This window comes from Grampus griseus, assembly GCF_964374135.1.
Source record: "Grampus griseus genome assembly, chromosome: 1".
NCBI classification, from domain to species: domain Eukaryota; kingdom Metazoa; phylum Chordata; class Mammalia; order Artiodactyla; family Delphinidae; genus Grampus; species Grampus griseus.
The window spans coordinates 105,890,486-105,915,541 of NC_139017.1; the positions used below are offsets into that span (position 1 = coordinate 105,890,486).

The 25,056-nt window shown below is 38.5% G+C and overlaps 1 protein-coding gene and 1 long non-coding RNA gene across 2 annotated transcripts; one reads left to right on the top strand and one right to left on the bottom strand.

The window, feature by feature from the left end:
- Positions 1-1,481: 1,481 nt before the first annotated feature.
- On the bottom strand, positions 1,482-24,581 carry LOC309827844. The gene is made up of 6 exons (XR_014297257.1): positions 24,436-24,581; positions 24,183-24,281; positions 9,642-9,745; positions 8,899-8,963; positions 5,249-5,320; positions 1,482-1,837 (listed from the first exon to the last, which is right to left on the bottom strand). It is a non-coding gene; the product is annotated as an uncharacterized lncRNA (long non-coding RNA).
- Positions 20,304-20,658, top strand: LOC309827833 (small nuclear ribonucleoprotein E-like). The gene has a single exon (XM_082662718.1). It carries the CDS (start codon positions 20,314-20,316, stop codon positions 20,590-20,592), a length of 279 nt encoding a protein of 92 aa, XP_082518844.1. The 5' UTR covers positions 20,304-20,313; the 3' UTR covers positions 20,593-20,658.
- Positions 24,582-25,056: the final 475 nt, after the last annotated feature.

Genomic DNA, 25,056 nt, shown 5'->3' on the forward strand with positions numbered 1-25,056 from the left:
TACCCACTGCTTTCTCGCCACCTAAATACTTTGTCTATTGGTCTCCTTGCCCCTCACCACGCATTCTACTAAAATTCATTGACTTATACCTTAAAAATGCAGGGCTCCTACGTGTTAGCCTGCAATCCGATCTACTTATCCCTAATAACATTTTCAAAACGGTTTTTAGACATAATTTTTTTGTAGTGACACTGCATTTACTCACAAAAAGTAATTTAACATGGGGCTTTAGAGGAGAATTTAAGAGCAGAGCTTTGGAGTCAGATCTTGTGTTGAATCTGCCCTTTGCTTGCTGCATGACTTTGGGCAAGGTATTTAACTTCTTTAGGCCTCACATTTCCTCATCTGGAAAATAGGGATAAAAACAAGGATTTGTAGATGAATGAGGTAATGTATGTGTAAGAGTTTTTTTTTGAGGTGAGTGGTAAAATTTTCTCTCATGGTGACATCCAGGTATACTTGTTTTCCAACTTTCAAAAAGCAGTTGGGGCATTTCTTAGCCAATATGCAATCTTTGGTGGCTTTAAAACAAATATCCAATTTTTTTGCACAGAAGCCAGAAACCAGTTGGGAGAGAAACTGAACTGGTCGCCATGAATAGGATTCATGTATATTCATTAATAGATGAAGTGAGGGGGCATTTATATTACATCTAACCTACTTACTTCAGTGCCTGGAACCTAGTAGGCACTCACTGTACAGCTATAGTTACTATTATAATTATGGCAGGCGGGAGGACAATTTTTGGGGAGTAACTGAATTTTAATTGACCTTTCAAATCATCATTCTTTCAAAGGATATTTATCAGTACTATTCATAGGTAATGCCTTACTATTGCAGTAATAGTGGTTTTTACTTACCCCTGTGTTTTTTTCTTTAGTTCTGAAAATAACACCATTATCGTTCCTGTTTAACATAATTTCTCATTTATAAAGAGCTGAGACTCAGAGATAGAGTTACCATATAATTTCTTGTCCAAACTGGGATGCCTTGGAAGTGAAAGGGGCACTCAGTTGGGATTATACCAGGCAGACCAGGATGTTTCCTTATCTTATTCAGAGAGGTTATGACTGCTCCAAAGCCATCTAGCTTGATAAGTGACAGATTTGGGACAAGAAGGCAAATCTTCTAATGACTCTATGTAAGACTCTACTAGAATTTTTAGGGGATAGTATGTTGTAGGAAATTAACCCCTTCAGGTCCATGTGATCATTGCCATGAAAAACTATAGATAAAGTCACATCAAGTAGATGCTGACCTGTTCCGCTAATGTGCTGGGCTGGCCATAAGGAGAAGGGATTGCAATTGTTTCATGAGATTCTCCGCTCTTCTTTATTAAGTGATTCATTTATTTATTCATCTGACTAACCTATATTGAATACTCACAGAATCACTTATCTGCTGATGTGTAACAAAACACCCCAAACATCAATGACTTAAGACAACAATAATTTTATTTGTTCATGGTTCTGTGGGTCTGCAGTTTGACTGGGCTCAGCTGGGTGGTCATCTACTGGTCTCGCCTGGGGTCACTCATGTGGTTGTGTCGTATATGGTAGCCCAACAGGGATCTGGAGGGCCTTAGATGGCCTTGCTCACGTGTTTAGCAAGTGGTTCTCTCAAGTGGTTGGTGAAAGGAGCCTCAGCTGGAATGGTTTATCTTGACTCCATGTAGCCTCTCATTCTGAAAGGGGCCAGTCCAGGCTTCTTCATAAGTTGGCGGCATCACTTCAAGAACATGAAAACAGAACTTCATGGCCTCTGGAGGCCTTAGCCTGGACCTGACACACTGTAATTCTGCCTCATTTTATTGGTGAGGACAAGTTATAAGGTCAACCTGGATTAAAGGGAGGGATAAGAAAATCAGCTCTACCTCTTGAAGGCAGGAGCAGCAATGTACCCTTGCAAAGAGGAGGGTGGTGCATACATGGATGGGAGAAATTTATGATTAGTTTTTGCAATCTATCATAATCATCATATATCAGGTCCCATCCTAGGCAGTGAGGACATAATAATTAATAATGAGCACTCATTTGCATGGGAGAGATAGGCAGCAATTACAATGGAAGGTGAAAAGTCCTTTGACAGAAAGGTTCACATGGTGTTGTGGTAACATAGGAGTAGAATTAGTAGCCAAGTCAAACTGGCAACTAACTACCAGAAAAGTGGTCCTCTGGGCCTGAGAGTGTTTATTTTCATCATGCTTATTATCTTATCCAAAGCACAGGGTTCAGATGTGAAGGTCCTGGACTAGTTTCTTTGACCTGACCATTTTCTCCATCCACCACTTAGAAGCTTGAGAGTGAATTAGTAAGAGAATGAGGAGAAGGCATTATGAAATAAATGTTTGTGTCTCCTCCCCAAAATTCAAATATTGAAACCCTACTATGCCTAATAAGAGGGTATTAGGAGCTGGGGTCTTTAGGAAATAATGAGGATTAGATGAGATCATGAGGGTGGAGCCCTCATGAATGGGATTAGTGCCCTTATAATAGGAGAGAGTTTGCTTTCTCTCTTTGCTCCCTGCCATGTCAGGATATAACAAGTCAGCAGTATGCCACCAGACCTTGACCATGCTGTCACTCTGATCTCAGACTTCTAGGTTTCAGAACTGTGAGAAATAAATATCTGTTATTTATAACCCACCCTGTCTATGGTAATTTGTTATAGCTCAAACTGACTAAGACAGAAAGTGAGGAGACCAGTGGAGGGGGGAAGGAGTGTCTTTAGATGTTCTTCACCCACTTACAACTGGGAACCTGAAACTGAAGCATTAAAGAGGAATGAGTAGAGGATCTTTTTTGCTACCATTGCCCTCAAATCTAACCTTTGCTTTGAAGGCTTGGGAATTCTGAATTCAGTCTGCACATATAACACTAGAATATTCTAAACATGTAAGAGTCTTTTCAAGCAAACCAGACCTGAATAGCCAACGTGCTGGCAGTTTGACACTTGACCTACATATCCTCAATTCAACATCAAAAATGTGAGGCCGAGTTAGGGATGTTTGGTGAGTGGCTTCATCTCTAGCCAGGAGACATTAGATTGAAGGAGGAAAAAAACAAAAACAAAAACCTTGCTGTATAATAAAGGCAGTTAGATTTATTGTATATATGACAGTAGGGAATTCCTTTAATCACATATTCTTGAGTGCCTTTGGGAACTTGGATGATAATAAAGTGTATGCTGAGAGGAATCAGTGACAGTATTCTCCAGAAGGAGAAAAAATGATACTGAAACTCATCATTCCAGTGTTCCTTGCGGTGACTCAGAAGAGCAAATCTCCCAGCTGCCTGCAATCTGGATAAGTGGGATGCTGGACTGGAACCCGCTTAGGAAAACGTGATGATCCCTGGCTACTTCTGTCCTGAAGAAGTCGGTTTTATTCTGCGTCATTTAACAGTGTAAGGTAGCAGAAGGGATATGAAGGAGAAAGCTGAATTGAACCTCTCTGCCTGAGTCAGGCAGGTAATTATGAGCCACACCTTTGTCTCTGGGTGATATTGTGGTCTCTGTCCCTGGTCCATGTCTCTGTCCCTGGTCTTAGCTAATGGGGACCAGACTGAGGTCAGAGGGAGTTCCAGATGGTTGTGTGCAAACTACACCACTTAGTGGCTCAGATGGCTCTAGTAATGAAATTAAATGCTGGGCTATCAATCAGCGAGCGTATATTTAGCACCTATTATGTGCTCGACATTGTGAGGAGACAAAGGAAATATAAGACCAATTTCTCCTCTCATTCGAGTCTGCAGTCTAATTATGAGACATATGAGCATGAGAGGACAGATAAGAAAATTCAACTTCTATTTTCATTTCTGTGAAGCTGTGTAACATCAATGTGTGAAAAAAGATGCATGTATTTATAAAAGTATTCCTTAAAAATCTTTCCTTTATATGTGGTACCTCAGACAATTATCGAGACACCATTAAAATATGATTGAATACTTTCCATTGATGAAGAGATGGAGTAGTGAGACATCTCACTTAAGGAGGATAAAACTACTGCCACAAGGTTTTGGGGTCTCATTTGTTACCCTTGCTTCTTTAGGAGTAGCCAAAGATGATAGGCAGCCTACATGGGGCATTGTGTGCTCTTCACTCTTTTAAGTACTTCACGTTCATTAATTTATTCCTGTTATAACCTAACATATTCACTGTCACTATTCCTGGGACCTGGGAACAAGTAGCATGTCCAACATCACATAGCCAGTAAGTATCACAAGATGTCAGAGTTGGGACAATAAAGATCTTGGGTGACAATCACATAGGCATTTGGCCCTGTTCTTGTACTAATCAGGGTTTTGGTTGCAAACAAGGGAAACCAACTCTAGTTAATAGAAGCAGAAAAGGAATGTATTGGAAGGATATCAGGGATTTCATAGAATAGCCAGGAAGTTCTTAAGAACCAGGCTCAAAAATTAGTCAGGAGCCAAAGGATACTTGGCAGCAAATTATATAGAAAATGCTACAGAAATAGTAAACTTGGGAAGCTACTATTGAAGCTGCTGCCAGTGGCTACTTGCCCCTGGTTCTCTGGATAATCCACCCACAACCACAGCCAACAGTCACTCTTGGCCCCTTCATCTTCATGTGAAGACTGGGTCACATACCTACAACCCAGAGTCTGGGAGGAGAGGAAAGGCATTACCTGTCTCCCTTCAGCCTGATTCCCACCTCTTTTGGAATTGCTTTCAAATGGGAAGGTTTTGCATGCTGGGCAGGGCAACATATATACCCGACAAATGTCCATTTCAGGTCTCCGCATCATGTGGTTGTATGCTACTGGAATGCGTATGCCAATCTCTTTCCATGGTCCCTGATGCTAGGATTTCCTACTTCTCAATTACTGTTGCTGCATTCTATCTTAGCATCCCTTCTCACATAACCATGCCTGTGTCCTTGCTCCGACTCCCAGCCCCTGCACGCATTCCACTCCTCTTGCTGCTGTTACAGGAGCCATTTTATAATGAAAGTTTTTTCTTCCTGAGAATTATGTGTTTATTCAATCAATCTTAGATGGTTAGGCTTTAAGACTCCTTTGGCTCAGGGACTGCAAGGAGAACATTTGAGTGATTACTCTCAGCTTCAAAAGTATTCAAAATTTAACCAATTCAGTTAAATACAACAAACAGTATAGACCATTTACCAAGGCCAGAATTGTTAGTAACTGGGGATACAGAGAGGAATAGCTACCTGTCCTAATGACAGGGACTTCACAGTTGAGTTATGAAAACAAATATATACTTACAATGTCTTAGAACTCTTGTTATCTCTTAAATCACTCTTGGTTAAAAGGATTCTCTCATAAAGCAAATGCATTCTGGATAAAAGAAGCAGCATATGTTAATGAGTAGTTGTTATAAGTCAGACAATATTCTAAATGCTTTGCATTTATTAACTGACTTAATCATTGCAACAACATTTTGAGATATCATCATCATTATCATTATTATCATCATCATCCCCATTTTACAGATGAGGAAGCTGAAGCAAAGAAAGATTAAGAAATGTGTTAAATAACTCACACAGCTGGTAGGTGGTGGAGCTAAGTTCCAGACTCTAGCACCCTTGTTCTTAATTATCATGATACATTGTCTGTCTCTCTAATGACATCCATCTGAAAACAGAGTTCTTTCTGATGATAGAAAAAAAAAAACCCAATACTCTAGGTGTTCTTTTTCACTCTTTCAGCCTCATTTCCTTGTTTTCTAAGTTGTCTATTAACCAGAACACATGTTTAAAAATTATTTTTTAGACCTATTAATTTGAATTGGTATATGCTAAAAAAGACTCTAAATAAAAAGATGCCAGTTTGCTGTACCATCAGCAATTGGCCTCATTAAAACAACAACAATATTCTGTATTACGATTCCTTCCACTCTATGATGCTTAGTAGAGTACTGAATATAAAGTAGATGCTCAATAAAAGCTTTTTGAGCCAGTGATTGCATATGCAGGAGCATGCAGCTAATAAATCCTGTGAAACCAGGCCTGTCCTCAGCTCCTTAGGGATTGAAACTTACAAGAGTTCTGAGGCAGGATGAAGTGAAAGAAGTAGCTTGAACATGATGCTTGGCAGCTGGACGATTCTGCTTCCTATAGGGTGTCCCTATTTGGAAAAGTGAAGACCACCCACAAGGGGTCACTGGGCAAATGCCCAAATTCCCAGTGGGATAGAGTGACCTTGGACAGAATTAATCTTATACAAGCAGGACCACACTCATTAATCATTCACAATAAGCTCTTATTTATGAACTAATTTCAAATAGACATATTGAATCCATTTTCCCAAGCGAAAATGGAGTTGGGTAAATCATAAGCAGCTAAATTATAGTTTTGGCACATGCACACTGTTTTGTTTCATATTTAGAATCATTTGCCTCTTAGAGCAACCTAATACAATGGGAACACTCTGCAGAACGCTATAGAAAATGAGTGTTTATAGAGACTTACATCTGATTTACATTTAAGGAGCATAAAACTAATTGCAGAGAGACTGTGCTCCTAAAACCTTAAACCTAAGGGACAACCATGTACGAACTCTTATGAGAATGCTGATATGACTGCTGGAAATTGAGACCTTCGAAATTGATTTCCACAACTGGAAATAAGGGTATCTTAAAATGTCCTCAATGGACACAAGTATATTGTAAATGATTCCTGGACAAAGTAGCTGTTATATGAGAACATATTTCTAATATGAGATTAAAATCTAGAATTGCAAGTAGTAATAAATATATCCATCTATATTAGTGTAAAAAAGTGACAGTATTGTAAAAGCAATAAACAGGTAGACAGCTAATAGTTAGTGCCTATGATAAATTGCCTTGTTATTGCAATCAATTTTATTCTCACGAAATAGTCTAATTTTTCTTCTTCTTAGAACCACATATGTACATGAGGAAAAAGTACCTTCCAAAGATATTATTTTTAAACCATCTGAAATAAAATGCCTAAAAAATACTCTTCCAAACTTCTATTATGGAAGTTAGCACATCTGGTAGTCTTTTATGTTGCAAAATTATCTAACTTAGAAATTATATATTGCTTTAATATTTTCATTTTCAAATATTTTGGGGCCTCATTTTAGTAGTAGTTTCATGTAGCAACAGTTATCCTGAGAAGTAATAAAAGTAATATTGTTATGTGTTGAGAGTGTCATATTATTCATCAACTCCCATGTACTGTACATAATACTTGAAATCATTTGCATCATGTGTGCATGCCTGTGTGTGAATGCACAGACACAATGACCTGTTTACTCTGCATGCTGTTTGTGGGTTTGCTATTTTGTCATGTCTTTGTTGTAGTGTTGTCTGTGAAGGTTTAAACGAAATTTATAGCATGCATCATGTATTGTAAGTTTGTCTGTCATATAATAATCAGCATGCAAAAAAGCCACGTATTTCGACTGTATATTTAAGCCTTTAAGTAATCACATACAAAACAATGCAAAAATGTGAACATTGTATGGCAATTAATAACATCTCTGCCAGTGTAAATACGTTTTTTCCCCCATAAATCATTTCCAGCTTGTCAAAATGGATCTGCGCTGGCAAAGAAACAAGGGTAATGTTTCAATTTTCTCCATCTGGCAAGAAATTTTCTGTTAGATTTCCTTCTTCCCTTTTTCAGTTACAGAATTTTTATATGAGCAACTACATATAGTATGATTAAGAAAGGGTGCAGTGTGATAGGATACAGAACAATGCTGAATATTAGGAACTTGACTCTGAATAACTGCCCCAAATTATACATTCATATCACATGTGCATATAACAGAAAATATTTGGTTGTTGAAGCATAGAAATGACTCCCTTTGTAGCAAAACATTGCTCTCATTAAATAAAGCATAACTTTCTTTTTTCCCGTAAGGGCTTGAATATATTTTAACTCGTTTGGAATAATTTCTTATCCTGATTGGGGATGCATTTAAATCTTAAAAATTTTTATCAAGACACTTTAGAATATTCTAGAAAGTCCAGCAGGACACACACACACACACACATAAATTCCCAGTATGGATCTAGGAAAGAATTTACCCTTTCATGACCCAATATTTAAAACAAAACTCAATAGAGCAGGCGTACTATATATACATTATGCTTATAGATCTTCAGCAGGAGCAAAGTGCTGGTGTTTTTAACCGCAAAAATATTTATAAATTACTCTGATCATGAGGATATAAATCCATTCACAAGCACCAAAATCTATTTATTTTCACGTACAGTGATGGGTAATTTCCAACATTCTTTTATTGTTTATATGAAAATGTTCTTAGAGCTTGTACAGTGTGTTATCCTGCCTAATTACTCAGCTGTCTACAGTATGCATGGGAGCAGGTTTGATAAAAATGATGTATACTTGAGTACTTGCGTGTGTCTTAAGGGAAACCAAGCATGATACAATAGCCATGACAATGGTGCCTGTGCAGCATCCCTTCCTAAATGTCAGCATTTGGAAGGGCACAGATATCCAAAAGCACAGCAGACTCATTCATATTCGGTTTGGGACTATACTATAAGGTACTTTGGGAAGCTCATTTTTTCCCTTCAATTTTAAAAAAATATGTAGTTCATTTGTATTCGTTCAGTAATTGCACCCTGGTAAGGAAGGGGAGGGAGAGAAGCGAAGTGTGCTGGATTCTGGTTTGGAGAATTCATGGGCAGATAACCAACAACTGTGGGCACAAACCTCCAAATAAACTTGTGTAGTGAGTGAACTGTGAGCATTTTCCCCAGGAGGGTGGATATCAGTGCAGCATCTTTGGGTCACACAAGTAAACCAGCTTGCGCACTTTTTGTGTATGACTTTATCCATCACACAGGTCATTGAAGAGGTGGCTCCAGGGTGTTGATATTAATCACTTACAGCCAGAGCGCTTCAGTTGTCACTTACCCTTGTTGTGGACAGTTTTAACTGCACATATGGAACATTATTTGTCATGTACTCTTCTGAGACCCCTAGAATGTCAGGACAGAACAGATGATTAAAGGGTTGAAAAGCAACCTTCTCTCTGAATATCTTTGTCTTCAACCGCCAGATCAGAGCTTTAATGCAATTTGACAGTTTCGTTTTCTTTCACTTAAATTTTACGGGCATACGCCAAAAATAATTTGTACAAAACTTTACCTGAAGAAGTAGCTAGAACAAGGGACTTGGAATTAAAGTATAATCAAATAAATAGTTTCTTCTCTCTCTACCTTACTTCCTCTCTCTTTTCATTTTATTTTTTTCCCCATCCATGGGAAGATGTATCGTTCAGTCTAAGGCTTTTATCACTCACTTGTGTTTGGGATTAACTCTTCACACTGAGGGAAATGAGCCTCACTTGTGATCTTGTTTAAATATGATTCCCTTTCTCCTGTGTTCCATTGTTCCATTATATTCAAAACACTGTATGTATAAGCAGTGGAGGATTCCTCTGACCTGTGCAACAAATGAATTCCCAGAGCTGCCTGCAAATCAATTCCTTGGAATCTAGCTATCATTCCCTGTTGACATCATAATGGAAAGTATATATTTTCAATATTTCTACAAACATATATTTGGCACCAAAATTAATAAAGTTAATGTTATAAATATTAAAAGAAAAAAGGGATAACATTTAGACTATATTTAAACTAAATAGCAAAAAATACCTGAACTGAACCTCCAGGGAGGCTCTGGTTGTCACGGTGTGAGGCAGTGGTGGTGGAGTATCCTGGACAATGGAGAGGCTGGCATGAAGGTCCTCTACCTCACCCTGGGAAAGACCATTTTGTTGTTTCAGGCTGTTACCCAGAGAGGAGCAGGGAAGGGAGAAGGGAAACTTGGCTTGCCTCTGAGCTTCTCAATAAAGTTTTCTCACTGTCTTCCCTTTCCTCATGGTTGGACAAAAACTCTGTAAGATATTGCATTTTTTAAAAGGTCAGATTCCCTCGTTTGTCTTGGAAGGTTTTGACACTCACTTGCCAGAAGGCAGTGAGTTGGGCCAAGTAGGTTCTCATGGTTCCTTCCAGCTCCTATGTGCTGTTGATTCTTAATCTTCCTTAGTCTGTCTTTATTATCTATAAACTGGGAAAACTGATTTGTACTGGTCTGTAAAGTCTTAAGGAAAGGTTTTTTTCCACCATCCAGGGTAAACTCTGGCAATCTTTCCTTTATTCTCAGACCCTTGACTGTGCTTGTGGAAAGTCAGTCCTGGATCTGGGAAGAGATGAACCAGCAGCGGATTTTCTTCTTCCTTGGGAGCTAATGACAAGAACTCCTACGTGAACGTCCTCTGGGATTTATAATTACTTAGAATGTTTTCTCATCTGAACAGTACAGAGGCTATCACAGACAATGGGCTGGTTATTGCAGGCTTATAAACTCAAAGGAATAAACTGCATTTTCCTATGAAAAAAATAAAATCAAGTGGAGGATCAAGTTATGAACAAGTAGAATGTTTCATGAACTTGGGAACCAATGCGTGCAGTGTCATTTCTACACCTGGCTCTAGTGCTTTATTGGACCAGACCTCCCTAGGATTCTTTACAGAGGATGAGAGTCTATATTGTATTTTTGTAAATGATAAGTTGACATTCGCCTGGGGCAGTTGAAAAGACAGAAGCTAAAAGTAACATAATGTATTAAGATTTTAGCAATATTACTCTTCCTTCTTATGATATGTTTTGCACTACATTTGATCATAGCCTGAAGATATAACTTCTAGTCTTGCCAACTCCCTGTGAGGTTAAGATCATCTAAGGAGGGACTGTGAGATGGACCAGTTTCTCTATTTTCACTTTCACCAGTAGGACACTGAGACATGGAGTACCTATATGATTTGTCTGAGGTCAGTGTTTAAGACAGTTCTATAATATACCATCTAAAAGGCAATAAAAGAGAATGTTTATAGCCCAGGGTTTAAAGTCGAACAGACCTAGATTCTGAGTTCAGCACTTAGTAACTCCCTAAGCTTTAGTTTCCTCAACTATAACACTTGCCTTGTAAAACTATTGTGTGCATAAATAAAATACATGCAAAGCTCTTAGCATAACTGGGGGCATATAATTGCTATATATAGTTATATTTATTAATATAGTTTCCCATTTAATGTTATTTCGTTTAAATTGTGCTGCTTAATTTACTATACTTGATTGATCTATCGATAGCATCTTTTCATTCTTAATAGTATTAATTAGAATAGAAGGGAAGAAAAGAGAATGAAACTTAATTTCCCCTAGAGTCCTAAGGGATTTGTGTGGGTCAATTTATTAATGAAATGCGAAGAACATTTGGCAAACCCACCAAATGAGACAAAGCATTGTAAAAAGCCTTTAGAAAGAATTGGTATCTAATGTTAATGTCTGTGGAATGGAACTGTCATAGGATAATGGCCTTTTGATGGTACAGAAAATGCCAAGGCAGAGATAAGACATTTATTTTTAAAGCACTAGACAATCACCTTTGGATAGTGTCCTTCCACCAGGTCTTTATTTCTAATAGACCAATAATTGATATGGATGTAATTATTTTTCTTGATGGATTTGATATATTAGGCAATGGCCTTGCTCACTCTGTACAATCATTGAGCTGCTATAGCCTCACTGGTCACCAGAAGAAACCTTTTATCCTGTATTCTCTCCAATCAGAATACTGAGTATCTGCAATTTTTTCCTCTAAGGACCAAGTACAACAGTATATATATTTTTTCTCTCAATATCAAGTACAGCACCCTAGTATATCACTAGGGTGACTGCAGGGTTTCGGTCTGCCTGAAATGAGGTGATTCAGGAAAGCTGAAACCCTGAGGTCACCCTAGTGATATAACCATCAATTCAGGTATTTGTTAAGTCCCTTTAAGCAAAAATCTGCATGTTTGTATGTGTGTGTGTGTGTGTGTGTGAGATATAGTGCATATTTTCAATGTGGAGAACCAGATTTGCAGATGATTATGATTTTTTCTGTAAACCTAAAGTACAAAAATTCAAACTCTGTGAAAGTTTCATAGAACCATTTCTGTTGAAGAAAGTATTTGCTGTAGGATAATAAAATCAACTGAACAGTCAATTCTGTATACGTCATATTAGAGTCCTTATTCTCCAAAGAAAACCATTGTGTGCGTATGTATGTGTGTGTCTGTGTGTGTTTATGTGCACACCTGTTAGTGCATAAGACAGCACCTTAATTGGGTAGCTGGTTATTGTCGTTCTTTTACGGAGAGTAATGAAAGCCTAGTAGAATGTCTCTGATTTGTTATTGTTAATCTTGTTTCAAGGAAACATGAGACAAGGTTGATGGTTTGGGTTGACTTTTTATTTGCTATGACTATGGTAATTTCAGCCACACACTATCTTGAATGTACACGGTTCAGCTTAATGGATTTGTCGAGTAAAGTTCTGGCCTTGCTACAGTGAAGTTCATCCCAGAGTGCAATGGGATAGCACTACAAGGAAAAAAAGGCCTTTGACCTTCTTTTCTAGGCCTACTCATAAACTCCAGTAAACCTCAAATGGCAAGAGGCAGTTTCATCTTTTGTCTCCTGTCCTGAAGTTCTCTGATACATGTCTTGAATTTTTATTTAAATTACTTTGGGTTTTAATTTATTCAGTCAAATGTCAACCAAGTGTTGTTTATCCTGTGGATTACATTCATGCTCACTGCAGAATTCTCTAACATTTGATTTCTAATTATTTTCTTGTTTATCCATGTGGTGCAATGTTTTGAATATTACCTCTGACCACTGACCAGTTGGAATTATAATTTTCTCTCTTTCCTAAGCATGTGGTAGTAAAATTTGGCAAGCATGTAGTTTCAGCAAATCTAATGACTGCATTGCCACAGCTTTTATTCCATATAGCACTCTCTTCTTTACGTATTTATTGCACTTAAACAAGCTACTGCATTTTGGCTACTGGAATTGAGCCTCATACAGAGTGAAACTGCAGTCTTTCTAGGCTTCCCGAATACAAGACTATACAAAAGGGTCTTGAGGTGCAGTCTCCAAGGAATTCCAAATAAATGAAAAACAGAGTTGTCTTAAGAAACTGTGAAGCTGGTCGTACAAGAGAGATCAACCTTGAATTCTTGCCTGCTGTATTCCACCATCTCCCATTGTATTTTTTTTTTTTTTTTTTTTTTTTTGCCGTACGTGGGCCTCTCACTGTTGTGGCCTCTCCCGTTGCGGAGCACAGGCTCCGGACGCGCAGGCTCAGCGGCCATGGCTCACGGGCCCAGCCGCTTCGCGGCATGTGGGACCTTCCTGGACCGGGGCACGAACCCGTGTCCCCTACATCGGCAGGCGGACTCTCAACCACTGCGCCACTAGGGAAGCCCCTCCCATTCTCTTTTTAAGCTTGTTTCCTTCTACCCGCCTCTGAGCCCAATTCTCTTCCTCTCTCTATGCACGTAATTTTTAGCATTATGCAATAAATACTTAACCTCTCCTCTGTCCCTGACAACCAGACTGACTGAAAGGTGGGGTGGGAAGAGAAGCATGGTATTGAGCATTGGCAGTACAGACATTTGGAAAAGGTATTAAATCAAAGAGGAGGACTAGGTTCTATCAGAGTGAAACGATCAGTTAGTACAGTCAATGGCATGAAAGATAATAGTCTATTTTTTTAAAAAATAAGAACTTTGGCATGGTCTAAAGTTATAGGATAAGGAAGCAAAGTAGAAAGGTAAAGATGAAAAGAAAGGTTAGGTCCAGGTTATGAAGACCTGAGTGCCATGCTAAGGAATCAAGTATTAGCATCTGGTAAAGGAGCATCAGTGGAGGTTTCCAATCAGATGTGAGACATGGTTAGATTTGTATAAGAAGGGGATCTTTGGATGAAGTGTGGAGAGTGGGCTGGAGAAAGGAGAGGCTGAAACCAGGGAGACCCACTTAGGAGGATGTTATACTATAAATGTGAGAGATGATAAGGGCCTAAAATAAAGGTAGAAAAGAGACCAGACTTGAGAGAGGTTTTGAATGTTAGGACAGACAGGATATGGTGGTTCATTAAAGATTGGAAGAGAAGGAGAGGGAGGAATCCAAGAGAGTTCTGTGTTGGTGGGTGTATTATTTTGCTAGGGCTACTGTAACAAAGTACTATGAACTGAGAGACTTATATGATAGAAGTTTATTTTCTCATAGCCTGGAGTCTAGAAGTCAGAGATCAAGGCGTTGGCCATGCTCTGTCTGAAGGCTTTAGGGAAGGGTCTTTTCCAGGTCTCTCTTCTAGCTTCTGGTACTTACTTGGCTTATGACAGCATACTTCCAATTTTCACATGGTGTTCTCCCTGTGTGCATGTCACATGGCATTCTTTTTTTTTTTTTTAACATCTTTATTGGAGTACAATTGCTTTACAATTATGTATTAGTTTCTGCTTTATAACAAAGTGAATCAGCTATACATATACATATATCCCCATATCTCGTCCCTCTTGCATCAAAAACCCCAGTCATTGGTGTAGGGTCCCACCCTACTCCACTGTGACCTCATCTTAACTAATTACATCTGTATTAACCCTATTTCCAAAGAAGTTCACATTCAATGGTACTAGGTGTTAAGACTTTATATCACTTTTTAGGGGGACAAAATTCAACCCATAACAGTTTACTAGCAAGTATGCAGCATAGAAAGCCTTCCTGAGTTTCCAGCCTACCTGGCCTGCCCTGTGGAATTCAGATCTAGGATGGCAACACACATTCTGAATTTCCAGCCTGCCCTCTTGCCTGATGCATTTCAGACTTGTCAGCTCCCACAATTACATAACTATTTTCTTTTTCTCTCTCTAATCTTTCTCTCTAGATAGAGATACAGATACAGACACAGATACAGGTATGAGTATAGACAGATATAGGTACAGAGATAAAGATAGATATCTCCTGTTGGTCCTGCTTCTCTGGAGAACCCTAACTAAGATAGTGGGGGAGGCTGAGTATTTATGGGGAGGGGTTGGGAGGACTTGGAAAAGACAAGAAAGGGCATACACATCTTTATAATAGAGTAGAATATAAGTCCCAGAAAGGAGTGATAAAAGAGAAAAATATTCCATATTTTATGAGGTCCTAAGATGTATCTCTATGACTCCAGTTTTATTTCTATCTCAATTTGCAACTTCACAACCAGAACTAGGCTCAACTAACACTTGCCTGCCACATTGAAAAAGAGTATTCTAAACAAATTGAAAACATTGGGCTGAACTATATGAAATTGCCAATATTTGACAGTTTATTTCTTACCAACAATATCAATAGTTTCATTAACTTCGGTGTAAAATAGATTATTTACATATACAGAATACACTTAGAAAACCAAACTGTTTTCTTGAATATCCTAAGACCTAGTCCATCATGTGATGATTTAAGAGAGGTGGAGTCTGTGGGACCAGGTGTCAGGTGGGGGCATTGTGGGTAGGCCACTAAGTCAGCATATTTAGGAACATCCATTGGAAAGCAGTAGCTAACAGTAGCCAATAATTATCCAACACAAAAACTGTGAAAACAGTGGTAGTCATCACATGTATTATCCTATTCATTTCTCATAAAACACTGTGAAATAGGTACTATTATAATTGGCATTTTACCGTTAAGGAAACTGAGGGCTAATGAGTGGAAATGGCTTGCCCAAAGCGGTAGAGCTAGGAATTGAGTCCAGACATGTCTGGCATAAGGGCTCACACACTGGTATCTCATGCTGTATTGCTCCTGATCCAGTAGGTCCCTGAGAGCTAGTTCAAATGGGAACTAGAGTCTAAAGTCCACGGATATGATTAAGGCAGGAAACAGAAGCCAGCAAGAGCAGAGAATCAGGTACTAGGAATATCCGACAAATTTTAATTTCTTTTTTCTGTTGCTTCTACTATGATGTTTGTCCTTCACTCATTCATTCAAATATATTTATTAAATAGTATTATTACCAGGCATTGGTCTAGGCAAGTGGAAATCATCTTGATCAAGATGGAAAAAGATCTCTGCCCTTAAATAGTTTAAATCCTGAATAGGGAGACAAAATAAATTATAAACATAATAGAAAGGAATTTTGTAGCATGTAAGAAGGTTATACATACAGCATAACAAATAAAATGTAAATGAGTAAGGTGGTTCAATAGTTCCATGGTGAGGTGAGAAGTGGGCAAGATTCAGTATTAAATAGCACGGGCAGGGTTACTTTTAGTGAGAAAGTATAATTTGACCAGAGTTGAAGGCAGTGAAGGGATTTAGTCAGATAGATATCAGTGGGAAGAACATTCTCATCAGGGTAAATGTACTAAGTCAGGAATGTCCCTGGCATGTTCTAAGAAATTAAGGAGGCCCAGCCTGTCTGAGGTAGAGGAGGAAGTGGGAGAACAGTGGAGATGAGGACAGACTGCTAGCAGAAGCCCATAGGGCACTGGGTCTTGTAGGCACTGTAATGACTTTGGCCTCTACTTTGAGTGAAATGGGAAATAAGAAACCATTGAAGGGTTTTGAGTAGAAGAGTGATATGATCTGATTTCTACTTTTAAAAGGATCACTCTGGCTGTGTCAAGAAAGACTGTAGAGAGTCAGAGTGGGATCAGAGAAACATGTTGGAGACCGTTTTAGTAACATAGCCAAGGAATAATGGTGGCCAGGACCAGGTGGTGGCAGTGGAGGAGATAGGAAGTCATAGGATTCCGGATGTATTTTGAAGGTAGAGCCAACAGAAATGTAAGATAAGGAGAGGAACAAAGATGACTGCAGGGGTTTTACCTGTGTAACTGGAAGGGAAGAGTTATGGATTGATGTAGATAAGGTTTCAAGTGGAGCAGATTTGGGGAGAAGCTCATGAGTTCAGATTTGGACATGTTGAATTTAATACATCTATTAGACATCTGAGAGGAGATGTCAAATAGGCAAGTAGATGTACAAATCTGGAGACTGGAGAGGGAAGTCCAAGTAGACATGTGTACCTGGAAGGTGTCAACAACATAAGATGTTATTAAAACCATGATACTGGGCTATATTACTGAGAGCAACTCTAGATAGAGTAGAGAGGATGTTCTGGGACTGATTTCTAGCTTCCTTCTTCCCTCATCCCTTGACATTAAGAAATTAATGAGAAGAAGAGAAATCAGCAAAGGAGACCAAGAAGGAAATGACCAGGGAAGTTGGAGGAATATCAAGGAGATGGGGTGTTGACATGAAAGTGGAGTGAAAATCTCACACATGTTTTCACCTGCCCACCCACTGGTTGAATGCAGAGCAGTCCAAGGACACAGAGGAGGGCAGAGTAATGAGGTGTGACGAGCCTGGTCGCTGGATGATAGCATGAAGTCGAGGTCCTTGCTGCCAACCTAGACTGTGATGAGGTCAAGATGCAACATTGTACTGTTTGGCCTCTGAGATTTGGGGATTTTTTTTAAACAGTTGTTGGCCTACCCTACCCTGACTAACACAAGAACTGATGCCATTTGAAAGGTGCCAGCATCTTGTTTTGAGAGCTTTAGCAAATTTTACTTGTTGGTACCCCCATGAATGTTATTCATTATTAATGAGTCATTAAAGAAGTACTTTCTCTTAGAAATGCTTTATTTGATGTTAGGATTATGTATTCAAAAGCAATAGAAAACTGTTTAAAAAAATGATTTATCATCAGATTTGTGCTTTCTTGAGCTAGGTTTGAAAATTATTCCGAGTTAACTATTATATCTACCCTACATTCTCAGTCTGAGTTGACCTGGCATAAGCCAAGGTTCAGCAGAGCCTAATTCCATCTTGGGCTTCTGCGAACTGGGATTGTCAATGGCGTGTTCCTGATGTTCACTCTTAATTGGATCCTAAAAATATTTATTATTGATGGGAATCTATCAGGTTTTTTTCTTTTTTTAAGGTCCCTTTTTGATAAACCTTTGATTGCTGTTAAAGAAAAATGTCTACCTTCCCCCAAGTACAATGTTTGGAATTGCATTTGGAAAATTGATTGAAAAGTTGTTATGAGCCTGAGGTTAATAGTGTGAGCCCTGTTTGATGCACTTGAACCCTACGCTATTCATTCTCAAGTTTTTAGATTCTAGCTACAAAAGGACAAGTCTGAATATCTATTACAATAGCTTCCCATCACACTTAGCATTGAATCCGAAGATATTACCATGGCCTACAAGGCCCTACTTATTCTGGCTTCCTGCTATTTTCTTGCCTCCCTCTTTGCTGCTCCTTGAACACACTGCACATGCTCCCTGCTCAGAATAGCACTTGCTATTCCTACTGTTCACCCAGATGCTCACATGTCTTCTTGTTTCACTTCATTCTGGTCTTTCATCTCCCTGTCCACTCTATCTAAAATTATAGCTTCCATCACTCTCTGTCCCCCTCTCCTGCTCAGTAAATATTTGGTGAATAAATGAGTGAATGGATTAATGAATGGTTACAGTCATCTGATTTCTCAAAACAACATTATCTGATCTAAGAAAGACTCACTGTTTTTGTTTCATGGTACAAAATACCATGATGATAGCCAACCTAGGTGGGGCTTGAAATTTTAGAAAATTTTGAAAAAGAAAGAAGCTTTTGGCCTCAATTCCCACTACACTCTCCTATCTATCCCCTAACTGCTTCTTTCATTTTTTATCTATTTATTCAGTGAACATTAAATACGTATATGTTGAGCCCTATTTTTCCTCCTAACATAACAAAGAAAAAAGCTCCACCTCTATCCTGATATTATATTTAGTGGAAATGGTGTCCTGAATAAGCCAGGCTTCTTTTAAAGGGGCAAAAACCCTGTTACTGTTCAAAACTTTTCAAAGTCCCAAAGGGAGAAAGAAAACAACTCCCATCTGCATTAGTTACTATACAATTTGCAGCCACAGAATCTATTGGTTTTCACATTTCCATATTTTTGAGGCACATTCACAACCATAAGGGAAAATATTAAATGTGAAAATGGTTAGATATGTGTCAATATAAAGTCTGCTTGGGAGTTACTTCCAGCCACACGGATTCACAGAGTGCTGACTTACATGATTTCATAAACATGATTTCATAAACTTGGTTACCTGCTCGCAAAGTTATCTAGTGCTTAAAATGTAATACAAGTTAGAGGCTTTTTGCTTTGTTTTTGCTGTGAAAAACTGTGTTTCCTTTAGAGGAGCTCACAATTTATATACTGAAAATATATAAAAGAATTTCTGTGTCAACAAAATGGTGTTTAAGGTTTTAAATGAGTCAGCCCTGAGACTTCCTCACCAGACATCTCAGAGACTTTATGAAAGTTTTATTCTATAATTCCCTGCTTGCCTTTACTCTTAGCTGCTTCTTCCAGCTATTCATATAGTTTGAAAAATAGAGTTTATATACTTTAAGTTGCAAGGCATTTAGAATTTTCATAATCTCTTTATTGTGGCTGAAGTAGTCAAAAAAATGAAGTCTATTGTTGATAATATTTCACTGTGCTTTTACTAGATTAACTGGAGCAAGAAGCTAGAACTTGTGGCATTTAAAAAATACTCCATTTTTTAGAAAGCTTCTATGAGCAAGTTATAGGATAATTAAATTAGTTTCAAAATAGTTCGTAAAAATCAGGGAATAGGGTGATAATGAAGATTTATAAAGAACAGATGCCGAAAATAAGGGTCTCAAGAACAGGAATTTTGCATTTATATATTTTAGTATCTTTCATAGCATGTAGCAATGTGCTAAGCACATAGTAGGTGATCATTAAGTCCTTGTTTAATTAACCTATAAAATCATATATAGCATCAAATTTCAAGTACCATATTTTACAAGGTAGAGAGTAGTATGGAAAAATTTCCCTTGCATAATAATCACTTAAAAATAAAGTATCTTTAAGTAATTGATGAGACGAGTATACTCTCTTATTGTTTTATATAAATTTCCTTATAGTTAATGTACATTTACTGGCAACAGATCCCTATCACCTGCCCTCCACGCCTTCTATTTGGCTTCTCATTCATGAATTTCAATATCTATTCTCTTTACTACTTACTATGTTCCAGATGCTATATCTGTTCTTTGCCCTTGGGAAGCATATAATCTAGTGGTAAAGACCAATGAGGACAGAGGAAAATTCAGTGCTGTTTTGATTAGACTCCTTTACTTACTAGAACTAAGACTCAGCTCATACATCTTCATGTATTAGAAAGATTATTATAAGAAGATAAGCACACAAGATAAGCTCAGGGAAAGCTGAGCCTCTTGACTTCAGAGAGCAAGAATTGAAAGGTGGCTCTGGATGCAGGTGGCCCTGGGGATTTCACTCATTTCAGAGTGGGACTTCACAAGTCCTCACCAGGCTCTCTTTACTTCTCTATTGCATACCTTCTGCTTACGTGTGGTTTCTGCTCACTTAAAACTTCTTGGGGTGAGCTTCCACCATGGCGTACCGGGGCCAAGGCCAGAAGGTGCAGAAGGCGATGGTGCAGCCAATCAATCTCATCTTCAGATACTTGCAAAATAGATCTCGGATTCAGGTGTGGCTTTATGAGCAAGTGAATATGCGGATAGAGGGCTGTATCATTGGTTTTGATGAGTATATGAACCTCGTATTAGATGATGCAGAAGAGATTCATTCTAAAACAAAGTCAAGAAAACAACTGGGTCGGATCATGCTAAAAGGAGATAACATTACTCTGCTCCAAAGTGTCTCCAACTAGAAATGATCAATGAAGTGAGAAATTGTTGAGAAGGCAATACAGTTTTTTTAGGTGTGCTTTGTTAGAAGTGTATTTCTAAAGCATTTATTCATATTGTTTTGCTCACCTTTATGTTATTACCAGATGACAATAAATGCTGTGGGATTGTTTTTATTAAAAAAACAAACAAACAAACAAACAAAAACTTCTTGGGACTTCCCTGGTAGTCCAGTGGTTAAGACTCCATGCTCCCAATGCAGGGGATGCAAGTTTGATCCCTGACTGGGGAACTAAGATCCCACATGCTGTGTGATGTGGCAAAAATATTTTTCTTGTGAGGGATCAGTCATTATTTTTCTCTACATAATGGGTTTTCAGAAATTGCCCATGTTTCTAATGTTTTCTCTGTATTCCTCAGTTCAAAATACTTACAAACATGATAGAATTTGTCCAGCCCATGTTTTTTAAAGCAACCATGGCTGCCCTTTGACACTCTGTACCTACCCCTGATTCAATCAGCTGTAACAAGAGGGTAAAGTCACATGGTAAAATCAAGTGTAATAGTTCATTAAAGGCTACACAAGGAGACATAGCATAGGCAGTGTGTTGATGTGTCTATTTCAAATTTGGCTTTGTAATGCTAGAATGTGATGGGGTACAGAATTCTCTAGAATCATAGAATTGAATCACTTGATCAAGTCTAGGGGTAATCAGAGCATACCCCTTAGGAAAGATGACACCCAAGCAGGTTTAGTCAAAGTTAGCTAGGGAAGAAGTGATGGGAAGCTATACTAGGCAGAGAAAACAGCATGAGTAAGGAATAGGAGCAGGAAGAAATATGTTTCAGAGACTGAACCACATGTGGTTTAATCTTCCTGGAACTTTAATAACTATGTCCAAAGTGGTGAGAAGTAAGAAGAGAGCAGGCAGGATCCAGGTTAGAATACATAGTGAAAGTAATGGGAAACCATTGTCTTATACAGGGTAATGACAAGGTCACATTTACATTTTCGATACATCACCCTGGGGACAGATGGAAGATGTATATGAACATGGCAGGACTGGAGGCAGAGACAGAGACACTAAGTAGACGGCTAGTTCAGGTAAGAGATTAAAAGAATCCCAACTAGAAAATGCAGGTAGGAGTGGAGAGGAGGTAATATGTTAAAAAATATTACTTAAATAGAATCAATCATACTCAGTAACTCATTAAGATGTGCTGGATGAGGGAGGGGGAAAAGCTGGTGTTTCAGTTTCACCAAGTTGGTGGATGGAGATCCCACAGTTGGGATGGGTAAGAAAAAAGGCGAGTGACTCTGGGGGAGGGGTATCAGGAAAGAGTTGAAACAGAAGGAGCTGTTATGTCGAAGGTGCCTGGGAACTAGATGTGAAATAAGTAAGTGCCTCAGATGACAAGAGAGAGAACCAGTGTTTTAATCAATGAGCTGGTCCATCCAGCTTTTCTTCATATTACTGAGAGAAAGTACAGTTGGAAGTTGAATAGGTACAGCAAGTGCAAAAGGGGAAAATCAAGGGTTTATCCAAAAAGGGATTTAGATTGAGTGTCCCAAGCACAGATGACCACATCATCAGGTATGTATCCCAGTAACCACCTGCTCCCAAGCTAAGACCTTGCTGGACCTCCAGTAAAATTCATTTCTTTTCACCCTAATGATGTAGTAGGAGGGTATTGATTAAACTAACAGGGAAAGGTAGTTTGGGACATAAAGCTCTTCATTCATTCTTCACACAAATACCTACTATGTGGTATACTATACCAAGGACTTTAGAAGGCAAAATTTGCTTACTGCCTGCAAATGACTTTGATAAACTTGAGAGTCACTTAGGAAAACAAGGTAAATGGGACATATTGAAGTAAGTAAACAAAGGAAGAAAAAAGAGACGCTACCAATAGAAGAGAATAAATGATTGATTTGCTTTAGATGAGAATGGCAGAAAATAATGGGTCATAGTGGACTGCAGATTGAACAGGATTCAGCAATATAAAAAAAAGCAAGCATGATATTGAAATATCACATCAAGCATCACATTGAAATATCTAAGCAGAAGTATAGCATATAAGAACAAGAATGATTCACCTTCCTAGGAAGTCAGATTCCTAAATGAATACTGTATCTGCTAAATTCTTTGGTTATTACCAAGAGGAATAGACTGGATATTATTTAGGATAATTTCAGTTATAAGTAATAGAATATCCAAATCAAAATGGCTTAAACAATAAAGGGAATATACTGCCTCATATAACTAAAAAGTTCAGGTTTCAGGCCTTTTACATTACCTCCAAGGATGTAGTTTCTTTCTGTCTTTTCATTATAGTTTTCAAAGTGTTGGCCTCATTTTAAGACTGGTTCCTCTTGTGATAATAAGGTAGATACTGATGCTAATACAACTAGGGTTTCATGCTTCACATCCAATGACAGAGAGAGATTTTTAAATAATTGCCACAGAAAATAGAGGTAACTTCTTCCCCAGAGTCCCCAATAACCACATCTTATATTTGGCCCAAATTCAGTTATATGTCCATTTCTGAACCATTTGCTGTGGCCAAGGGAGGAGATGTGATAATTAGCTTGAGCCAATCAAGATCTACCCCTGGAGAGAGAGATGGAATCAATTCTACCCTAACTGCATGGCTGGGATGTCCGGGATCTGTTAGAAAGAAAGCAATGGGGATTGCACGTGGGAAATACAAACAGCAAATGTCCACCACACTACTTATGTAGAGAATAAACGTTTTGGGAAACCTGGCAAGTAGCTCAGCCTGATGCTTCAGCTTCCTGAAGGAAAGGCTGGAGAATCCATCTCAGAAATAACACAGAAACTAGGTCAGCTCCTGGAGTCTAGGGCGCAAGGTAACACGGACCAGTTGACAGGTATTTCAGAGCATGCTTCCAGAATGCACCACCCTCTTTGCTTTTATCTTCCTGTTTCTCTCTGTGTAAGACTCAAAGCCACAGTAGAGAGAGCTGGCCAGGGTTGGTTTATGTGCTCACAACTTAGCTAAGAGAGATCGGAGAAGCCTGACTGATGGTCCCATCAGCACTCTTCATAGTGGAGGACAGATAATTGTTCCTAAGAGCACTGAGGTAGTTTTCTAAATAAAGGGGTTAAGGGGGTCTGGGTTACCGCAAATAGTTGTCCACTACAGGTATTATTAAGTTCCAAATATAAAAGGAGTATCAGAAACTTAAATGGCAGAATTAGATAAAGAAGATAATTAAAGGACAAAAACGTTTTGATGGAAAACATGTCCATTTAACACATTTTTATGGAGCACCTAATGTATGGAATGTGCTATGTTGATATAAAGATTTGTATGATACCCTCTCTACCCTTCCGGATAACACAATAGATTTTAGAGCTAGGAGGAGAGGTATTTGCATTTCATGCAATCTGACACCTTACTTTTAAGGTGAGTAAAACTAGGTAGAAAAAGGTCAAATAATGAATATTTGACACAGCTGTGACTAGACTCCAAAACTGCATTATTCTAACCTATCTAGGTTTTTTTCTCTTATGCTTTACCTACTGGCTTAGTTGCTGCATTGGTCATAACCAACATAAACTTCAGAGAAAGGTCCCAGAATTACCTCATGGTGGAGAAAAGGCTGAGAAGTAATTGGAATATCTTCTTTATCAACAAAAGGGGAAGCTTCAAAACCCATTAAGATCCAAACTCTTCAAAGTCCCTTAAAGACAAGAATTCCCCAGTCAGAGGTTTAAGAGCACTTGCTCCAACCAGAGGACTTTCAGTAGAGAAAAGGTAGCTAGTGAAGGCTGTATGCTTGAAGCTCCTTTCCCAAGGACTAAAAAATAAAAATAAAAACCAAAATAACTACTTACCTGCTCGGAGTGACTTCCCTGCAGTTATGCCCTGAGGGCGAGAGGGGCACATTCTCCAACTTCTAAAGGTGCATTTTGCTTCTTAGATTCTGAAACTTCAGGCTATTTAGTTGTATTTTAGTTCAATAAATTCTTTTTTCATATGCTCCTTTTAATCCATTTGCTACTGTAGTACATTTAAACATCAGCAGATGGGGCCCTTGGTTCCTTTGAAGAGTGTCAGGCTTGAATTTTGTTCGTGTCTGCGGTCCACATGAACCTTGCTTGTTTTCACAGCGTGTTAAATTTGCACATTCTCTAGTTCACAAACGTTTATTTAATCAAGAAAAATAAATCTCATTAATGACAAGAAATTTCTTTTTTCCCCCTTCCACTGTTCTGTAGAGGTAAGTTAGATCTGTTTACAAATGGAAAAATGAGTATAACATAATACCTAGGCAACAGCATCTTTCAAAGGACGAGAATTCAGCGTCAAAATTAACCTGTTGTCCTTAACTCAGGAGGCTGTGTGGGAGGCTTTCACTGTATGGGGCCACAGGTGACAGGTTGTATCTGAGTTACCCTGATTCTGGCCTGTTCTCTTTCTTCTCAGCTGAGTTTCATTTTATGAAGGCATTGTGT